Raw genomic sequence first — 10,173 nt, 5'->3', positions numbered from 1 at the left:
AGCCCCACAAATTATTACTTTCCCACAGCAGGTTGCTTTTTTGTTTTTTGTTTCGTCCTTCTTAATTAAAAAGAGAACAGTAGTTCTCCATCGAGCTGGAATAGGGCAGGATCATAGGTATCCAATTACTGGTCTTAAAGTCTAACTTACCTCTAGGATATCTTACCAGGTTTTAAACAAAAAAACAAACAAACAAAATGAAACAAAACCAAACACACATACAGACACACACACAGAGACTTTAGTGCTATAAGACATGCCTTGAGTGTTATCACAATTCTAGAAGTATAATGGCCTGTCTCACTTTGCTGGTCTGGATTGGGAAACTGAAGGACCGAGAAGTAACCTGTTCTGTCACTCTACATTATAAATTAAATGTAGAACTAGAAACAAAAGGAAACCCTTGAAGAAATATGATTTCTAAAACAAAACAAAACAAAACAAAACAAAACAAAAAGCATAAAACAAACAAACAAAAACTTCACCACACAAGCTCTTCAGATTGGCTACTAAAATAATTCACACATACATACATACATACACACACATATATACACAAACACATAAGTGATAAAAACGAGAAGAATTAAAGCTATCCAGATTAGCTCCTATGCCTTTCAGTTGGAGGTTAGATCATGAGAAAGCAAGGTGAGGATCAGATCCCATTCAAAACTGCTCTAAGATTAGGGATAGGCTTAGTCCTCTCAGCAGACCAGGAAATATTTGGAACTGTGCAACAGGAGGCCAGTCATCCCCCATGCCTGTCCCTTGAAACCTCTCTGGACCATCTTTGTCACAGGCTGGCCACCAATCTTTAGTATCTCCTGTCAGATATACCTAGAGCTATGTGAGGAAAACATCTTGCTGCATCCGTGATAGCCTGGGGTCTTTATCTACTCTGCTCACCTCATAGGGCATGAAATCTTAGTGCCTGTAATTCTCCATTACAACTTCCTTCAACCACAGACTCAAATGGCTTTGGTTTGTTCCTGAATGCCTACTGACAGCAGAAGGTAACTTCGAATAAGTGAAGACTGCCATGCAGGAGCCTGGGGGTGAGAGCTAGGACCCCACAGCATCATTTCTCAGTGTGAAAGCTGCTGGGAACCCCCACTGAACATCTACGCAGGTCTCCATTTCTCAGTGGACTCGAGAAACAAAGGAGAAACTTAATCTTTCATGAGTGTCAAATTATCCTCTCCATCTGCTGGAGGCGAGCAGCGTCACTTCTTAACATTTAATAATTGAACAAAGCTTTACCCAGCTTCTATTAGAATAAAGCAGGGTTTTAGACACTGTAGATACTGAGATGAGTTCTTGCCAGCGCCGTTTACACAATCTACACACAAATAACTGTAGCACTGGTCCTCTTGCTTGCTGTAGACTGTGAGCAGCACCCCTCCATCATCAGGATCTGCCTCGAATTGCACCCTAGGTCATGGCACAGGGTCAACAAATGTTTGTGGAGTGAATGAACAAATGAAAGCCTGCATGACTGATAGATACAAACTAAGAAATGCTAAGTATCACAAGAGATAACATAATGATAATAGTTTATGTTTATCAAACATTTACTACATGCTTTTCTGTGTTCACCTTTCATGCTCACAGTAACCCTGTAAGGTTAGGTACCCTTATATTCATGGCGTTTCAGATGAGAAAATGGAGACATAGAGAAGCGGAGTTGCAAGTGCTGCCCAGAGTCAGGCGGCAAGAAAGGATTCCAACCCAGGTGAACTACTTCCGGCTTATGCTTTCTTTTAACTGCAAACATGGTGACATTCGAATGGCTTCCTGCTAGAGGATTATGGGAGACTTTGTTGCTCCATTACCTATAGCACAATCCTCCCAACTTTTTCCTGCCCACCTAAGAGGAAAAAACTCACACACAATCTCAGCAAATCTGTCTAATGTTTGGCATAGATCCACTTTCCCAGAATCCTTTTCTCCTCAGGATGACAATAAGACACAGTTCTGACCAATGAGGCATAAGAGGAAGTCTGCAGGGTGGCTATAGAAAATGACTTTGTTTCCTTAGAAAAGTTTCATACTTAAGGGGAAAAAAGCTTGCTGGTGCCTCTCCTTCCATTTTTTTTTTTTCCCTGCATCAAAACACAGATAATGCCCAGCTATGTGGCAGCTATCTGGACACCATAAGCAATACATGCAAACATGAAAGGCCCGTATCTAAAGATGGGGAGGCAGAAGAGAGAAAGATTGATGATCCCCAATGACACCACTGAGTTGCTGAACCAACTCTATGGCCACTTACCTCGAATCTTCCAGTTAAGTGAGACAATAAATATCTTGACTGTTTAAACCACTGACTCACCCATCCAGGCTTTGGGAAAGATTCATGAAGACGATACTACTACTGCTGTGCCATAGAGCATGGAATAGCATTCCCATAAGGAGATATTGGGGGAAGCTATACCAGGCAGAGGAAATAATGTGATCACTGACAGGGACAAGGTACGAACACAAGATTATCCTTTAAAGGGCAAGGTTCATCCTTCTGCAGCTGGGTATGAGGACACTCATGCGATCCTCTCTTATTAATTTGGTGGCTTTGGAGACCATACGGGTTAGCACGGTACTTCACAGTGTGGTCCCTCCACCAGCAGTATCAGAATCACCTGACAAACACTTGTGCCTATTCTAGACCTTTGAATCGGAAATGCTAGGGGAAGGGCTGGGCAACCTGGGTTTTAATAAACCCTCCAGGTGACTCTGATGCCCACTCAAGTTTGAGAAGCCCTGGATATGCACACAGAGAGAGGCTCTAGTACCTTAATTCTATGTTCTTTTCTGCCACTGGCTCCTGTGTGGTTTTTGCCCTGCCTGTTAAGGAAGGTGCTACAGAGAAGTCAGGTTCCAGGGATTCCCCCCTCACTGGCATAAGGCTGTGTTTGCCACTGGAAACATTGCCGCCCAGATTAGGGACAGATGGAATCTGATGCTCACCTCCCCTTTGACACAGATGTCTTTTCTAGGAGTGACCCCTGTTCTCCAGGAGGCTTTGAAGAATGAAGCTTTGGTCTAAATAACAGCGCTGAAGGAGGAGAGTGAACCACATAGCCAAAGAAAGGAGACCACGAACTCATTTCACTGAGGAAATGGAGTAAATGGGAGATGAAGAATCCAATCTAAGAAAAGCTCACTATGAATCTTATTTCCCATGTGTAAAGTAAAAGAAATAGACGTTGTTAAGTGAAAGAAGCCAGACATAAAAGGCCACATATTCTATGATTCCCTTTATGTGAACTGTCCTGATAGGTAAATGCGTGGAGACCGAAAGTAAATTAGTGGTTGCCAAGGGGTGAAGAAGGGGGAAGGGGGAATGAGGAACGACTGCTAATGGGTACAGGATTTCTTCTGGGGTGATGAGAATGTTCTGGAATTAGTGGTGATGGTTGCACAACTCAGTGAGCTGCACACTTTTTAAGAAGGCGAATTTTGTAGTATGTGAATCATACGTAATTTCAAAAAAACGAATTGAGTCAGTTCTCTACTTGTGGATTTTAGAAACGAACAGGTCCTTAGACATCATAATCCCATCCTCTCCAGGTCCACCATGTAGACGAGAAAATTAACACCTTGTTTGGAGCTCACTAGAGGAAAGCACCATTGCTCATGTCACCAGGGCAGGGAACCTCTTGGACTGCTGACTCTTATCCTCTAAGGCTGTTCCTTTTTTCAGACTCCCAGAGAATGCCCCGTCCATCCCTACCCACAGTGATCAGAAGCCGGAGGGCACTTACCTCCACCACAAGGGACACAATGAAGTTGGAGCTGAGCATAATGATGATGTAAACCCTCCACAGAAGAGGAGTGCAGAGAAGCTGGTGGGAGATGGAGAATCACTGTTAGTTTGAAGACAAATAAATGTCAGAAAGCTTTTCACACATTCACAGTGTACATTTTCATAGGTTATAAATCACGTGTGTAATAGACATGCTTACATGTAGACATTACATGTATGCATATTAGAGGCACACACAAAATAACAGAAACTATGATTGCTGCTTTTGTTCTTTTATCTTTCTTTCTTCTCCTTTTTATTTTTTGGTGCCCCTGTAATTTCTCAATTTCCCCAAATCAATTCGATCAAAATTTGACAAATTTGATAAAAGTGTTTTTGTTTGCTTGTGTTGCTCGCTTTTACGAGGGAATACAGGAATGTGGCTCTATTCCCAGGAGGCTCTGATGATACACAAGTCGAATGTGACAGGGGCAGTGTGGCCCTTGTCTCTCTGGTGCCACATCTCCCCTCAGCTGAGCCCTGCTTTGCAGCCCCGAGCCAGGGCTTTACCCTCAGGGCTGTGTGCACAGCTGCACAGATGGTGCCATGACAAGGGTACTCACCAGTGGGGCAAGTGGAGCTGGATGGGAATGGATGTCTGGCTAGATAAATGAATGGATGGATGGATGAAATGACACCAAGTGCACACTGCTGTACCCGGCACTGTCTCATATACTGCCTTCTACACTGGGGGGATTATAAACTGGTACAACTCTATGGAGGGCAATGCCATTAAAATTAAAAGTGGAAAACCATTTCCGGGAGTTTATCCTAGAGACAGACTTGTACATGCCTGAAATGGTATATGTATAAAGTTATTTTATTGCAGCTTTGTTTGGAATAGCAAAACATTGGAAGCAACCTAATGTCTATCAACGGGGCTGCGTATAAATTATGGTACCTATATGCATATTGAAACAATATATTAACGTAAAAAGAGGAATGAGGAAGCTCTATGTACTGTCGTGGGACAATTACCAAAATACACAGTAACATGAAAGATCGTGGTGCGGAACCGTGTGTGGTCGGGGCAGCCATGGGCATGCCCCATGAGGGTCTCCTGCCAGGAGAGTAAGTAGCAGGTGCTCCAGTGCTACCCTTGGAATCTCCCACCACATCTACCCTGAGCCCACACTCCTCATGAGTTGCTCATAGCTAATACCTGAGGATGGCAGGTCTTCTAATCACACTCATTCTTATAAGATACTAGATACCTGTGATGGGCAACTGTGGCCGGGCTTTCTTAGAACTGCACTGCAATCTGAAACCCTACCCCTCTGGCCCTCCTTCCGTCACTCCTTCATGGGGGTCAGACCTACATCATAAGGTGCCACCCTCCCCTTCTCTTTGGGCTTCCTCGTCTTTTTGCCCCTACAGGCATTTCCTCCATAGCTTGCTCACACATCTCATCTCATTTTGCCATCTTCAGCTCAGAAGACCTGGACAAATTTAATAGTCTGCTATTTGTGTAAGAATGTGGCAGAATACACATATAAGAAATATATATATGGGGCGCCTGGATGGCTCAGTCGGTTGGGCATCCGACTTCGGCTCAGGTCATGATCTCACGGTCCGTGAGTTTGAGCCTTGCATCAGGCTATGTCTGTCAGTTCAGAGCCTGGAGCCTGCTTCGGATTCTGTGTTTCCCTCTTTCTCTGCCCCTCACCCACTCACGCTCTGTCTCTATCAAAAAATGCATAAACATTTAAAAAAATTTTTAAAAGGAAATATATATATGTGTCTGTGTGTGTGTAGGCATATGTATAAAATATGTGTATAAAAATAAAAGTGTATAAAATAAAGTGTTGTCATCAGTAGCCTCCAGCGAGGAGACCTGGTAGCAGGGGAAAAAGGATGAGAGGACAGAACTTTTTAACTTTTGAATATTAAACGTTGTGAATGTATCTCTATTTTTAAAAAAAAAATGCAATTTTTTAAAGTGAGCAATAACTAGATTACAAAACAGCATGATTCCATTTAAAGTAAACTGGATAAATCAGTCAATGCACTTTTATAATATACAAAGTTTCAAAGATGGAAGGATAGAGTGAATACTGTTATAATTTTCTCTGCCTGCATATTCACATTTTCTAGAATGTACCCACAATTTTATGTAATAAGAAGAAAAATAATTATTTTTAGGGTGAGCAATAATTCTCTGCAGACTCCTTGGCAGTCATGTTGGCAATGACCCCACACAGGTCCCCCCAAAACTAAATAGGCTCCCTATTTTGTTGTACCAGAGGAATCAGCCTCTCTGTAAGACTCTTTCCTCTTAAAGAGTGTGACTAAACCCAACATATCTTAACCCTAACTTCTGCAGGATTAAGAAGTTTTAACTCACTTAGAAGTCTAGCAGCCAAAGACTATCTCCATGACTGCTTACTCAAATTCATGAACATATTTAACAATAGTGGCAATTACACTGTTAACCACAGTGATACAATTATCACGAGGAAAACCGAATGTAGACATGAGTTTGTATGTCACATGTCAAGAAGGGTTGGTGAAGGTTTTGCTGGTTTGCAATGAACTGTGAGCTTCCAGTGCTCATCTCCATTTAGGAACCTGATCTACAAGGATCAGTCATTTACTGCCCTTACGTGCCATGGGTTATGTTAGGCACTGGTAATATGAAACTGAATAAGATAGGACCTTGGCCTTCATGACACGTGTGTTTGAGTTGGAGAGGTGGGCAGGCAGGCTCACGTAGCACTAAGTAAAAAAAGTCCATTCCCTTTTACCATCTCTTCTGTATTCTATTTATTGGTCTAAAGGACATTTGGTAATAATAAACTTCTAATTCAAAAGTATAGGTTAAAGGAATTGAAATACACATTTCCCCTAGCTTGTATATGTAAAAATTGTCTCATAGATTTTGATATTTGCCTCAAAATTACACACTCTAAGAGAGTTCATGAGGTAAGTTATGGCTCTTTGCAAACAAGTTTTGCAGACATTAAGTATGAACATACAAACACATCTTTATTATAGAGATTTTTTTTTTTAAGATGTAAGTACAGATTTGAGAATTAACAGAAAAAGTGTTATAGGCAAACTGTTTTCAACAGCTTCAAAACAGAAGCGCTTAGGGGAAAAAAATTTCTTACGCTTGAAACAGTGTATGTATATAGATTTTTCCATTCTTACAGGGATCTTTTAAAAGAAAAATGGTCAATGCTTCTGAAATATTTGAAATCAAGACTAGACAGAATCTTATTTCCTGGCTGGCTTAAATTTAAAAAAAAATACAAACAAATGTAGTATTCTTTTTTAACTCTACTATTCCAAAAGGATAATCAGTGTCACGAGTCCATGTCAATTGCCACCGTGACCTGCTTCTTGCAGTCAGGGTATTCTATAACAGTAAACCATCATCATAGCCCAGAGATAAGACTTACATCCAAACGCCTGTATAATTCTGGAATATCAGCAAATAGAATGAATAGACACACACCCAGCTGTATGACCAGCACAAGGACAAACATATCTGAGGAAATAAGAACACAGGCTATCATTTAGAGAAATTGGAGTATATACGGAGTTTCACATCTATTGACAGACATATTCTAGATTAACACTGATTAAGCTTACTTGATTCCTACATCCAAACACAGCATAATAAATGGAAAGTACTCATTTCTATGCAATGGGTCTCACCTCCACAATTTCTATGCATGTCCTTGAAGCAGATGGAAATTTTCACATGCATGTTGTAAGTTTCAATTAATAAAAGTGGGAAATATAGAGAGAGCAATTTTGACCTAAAGTATTTTCAAAAAATGCCTTGAAGACAGTTAAGTATCCAAGGCTTTTTATGCAAATCCCCTGCTTCAAATTCTATTCTGGAAAAAAAAGAAGGCTGTAAATAAACAAATATTTAAATTGCAGTAATGTAGAGGTAAGCATTTGACTGCTTTCTCATCCCAAGAAGGAGAAAGGCAAAATAATTTTCTCTAAATAAACTAATTCTTATGAGGACATTGATCCTTCAACTTATGCTTCTAAATTTTCCCAATTAGGGGTGCCTGGGTGGCTCAGTTGTTAAAGCATCCAACTCTTGATTTCGCCTCAGATCACGATTTCATAGTTCATGGGTTCGAGCCCCACATCAGGCTCTGCACTGACAGCACGGAGCCTGCTTGGGATTCTCTCTCTCGCTCTCTCTCTCTGCTCCTCCAGTGCTCATGCTCTCCCTCTCTCTCTCTCTCTCTCTCTCTCAATAAATAAGTAAAGGTAAAAATAATTAACTAAATAATTAATTAATTAAATGTTCCCAATTTGAGAGGTAGGGATGTATACAAATGAATGTTCCACAGGGTAACCAGGTCACCCACTTCTCCTAACACACACCGCACTCCAGTCCAGAATGTAAGGAGGTAGCATGTACTTTGGCCAAGAGCCTCCACAATTACCATAGCCAGGTTCCTTCAGGCTGGACCCCCTCCCAGGCTGCCAACCACACAATGCCATCTTAACCATTGTCTTCATGGCAGGAGACATGTTCCAACTGAGTGTTGTGACACTTCTCTCTCTCCACCTCCTCCCAGATGAATTCCGACAAGTACTGACACGTGAGGAAATAAATGACTCGTCCCAATTTACAGTGGTGCCATGAAAGGACACCTGGAGACAAACTTCCGGTGAAGGAAAGAGGTAGAGGAAGAAGCCCTAGAATTTAATGCAGCTTTGAGGAAAGGAGCAAAGAATGAGGCTGCCAAATGTGTTTATAGAGCCCTGGAGTATAAAGTCAAGGGCTCCAGATAAGCATCAACTCCGCTGCTGCTCCCCGAGTGACCTGGGCATGTCTGTTCCTTCTGATGACCCATCACCTCTGATCTGGTACAACGCTACTCACAATTTTTATATATGGGCTGCCTAAATGGTTTTCCTTTAGAGAAAATAAGAGCCACGATGATACAGTTGATTGTTCCCAAGAACCATATGGTAGTGTTTTCGAAGCTTGTGAAGGCACCATTACTTCCAATTTTTTCTGGAGCAGTGGGAGAAATGGTTAACTTTGAGATGCTTTCATTTTGCACTGTGCAGGCACTAAAAAAGAAACAAAAAAGGTAATGAACGAAGATGACAGGTCTTTATGGAGCACTGGTAACTACAGGATTCCATGCCCTCAGTGCTTTTGTAATTACCTACACTTTGGGAAAGAATATACTGAGAAATAAGGGGAAAGAAACCAACACAGATAGATCTATATTTTGGATAGATGAATAGATAAAAGATAGATAGATGATAGGTAGATAGATAGATAGATAGACAAGTTATTTATTCAATAATTTGGGTACCCTTCATGTGTAGTAAGGTTATGTGGGAAAAAGATGAGTAAGCCATGAGTTTTTCCTCTTGTGGCTTAAGATCTTTGAATATTGATAAATAGGGTGACCATATAATTTATCATCCAACAGGAGCATATTTGAATGTGAAAGGAAAAGACTAGTAGCATCAGCAAAACCGGTAGTTGCCAGAGGAGACATGCGTGGAAGGGGTGGGAAAAATAGATAAAGGGGATTCAGAGGTCCAAACTTCCAGTTATAAAATGAATGTTATGAGGATGCAAATTACAGCATAGGAGCTGTAATCAAAAATAGCATATTAATATATGGTGACAGATGGGCACCACATATCATGGTAAGCAAGGAATGGTGTATAGAATGGTCGAATTGATAACTTGTTATTAATGCAACATTGTATGCCAAACATACTTCAACGATTAATTAATTTAAAAAATTTCACTGGGATATCAGGCTCAAACTGGGGCTGCCTGGGCAAATTATAACGCATGGTCACCCTAGGTGTAAAAGAAGGTCATGGATCATTATCACACAAGACAGGCAAAAGTAAGTGCCAATGGATAACATCCTCAAACTGTGCTACAGAGGAGAGAAGATCACTGGAAAATTCCCCAAGGGACTTGAAAGAAAGCCAACGCCTCCAGAAGAATGAAGAACCCTTTGCTTCTTGTCATAAGGGCCAGACCGTGTTTGATAGAAATTAGGATGTGAGAAGCCGGCATCAGAGCTGTGATAGTACCTGTGCATCTCCATGGAATACCAAGGCTGCCTCTGAACCAGAATGAAGCCCACAATGTGCATGGCTAAGCTGAGAAGAATGTTGAGAATCACAGAGAGCAGCAGAGGTGGGGAGATCAGCCGTCCTGCAGGCCTGAAGGGCACCAGCTTGGGGTAGGCACCATTCAAATTCACTACAAAATAAATTCAAGTGTTACGCTTGTGAGAGAAGGAAAATACTGTATTCTTCATCAGAAGAACAGTGTAAATTCTTGGGCCCACACAGCCAAGGAAACTGACAAACTGGAGTACATCAGGGTTTTGAGGGAACAAAATAAATGAATG

General features: G+C 41.3%; 1 protein-coding gene across 1 annotated transcript in view; it reads right to left on the bottom strand.

Annotated features, from left to right (window-relative positions):
• ATP13A4 (ATPase 13A4) overlaps positions 1-10,173 on the bottom strand; it is a 112,830-nt gene that overhangs the window by 4,995 nt on the left and 97,662 nt on the right. The window contains exons 23-26 of the mRNA XM_043593294.1: positions 9,851-10,022; positions 8,661-8,854; positions 7,204-7,292; positions 3,762-3,842 (exon numbers count right to left, since the gene is read on the bottom strand). Coding sequence (XP_043449229.1) covers positions 3,762-3,842; positions 7,204-7,292; positions 8,661-8,854; positions 9,851-10,022 — 536 coding nt within the window. The remainder of the gene's footprint in view (positions 1-3,761; positions 3,843-7,203; positions 7,293-8,660; positions 8,855-9,850; positions 10,023-10,173) is intronic.

Source organism: Prionailurus bengalensis, chromosome C2, assembly GCF_016509475.1.
Source record: "Prionailurus bengalensis isolate Pbe53 chromosome C2, Fcat_Pben_1.1_paternal_pri, whole genome shotgun sequence".
Classification (NCBI taxonomy): domain Eukaryota; kingdom Metazoa; phylum Chordata; class Mammalia; order Carnivora; family Felidae; genus Prionailurus; species Prionailurus bengalensis.
The sequence above is the reverse complement of the archived record's forward strand: the minus strand, read 5'-3'. Positions and strand labels throughout refer to the sequence as shown.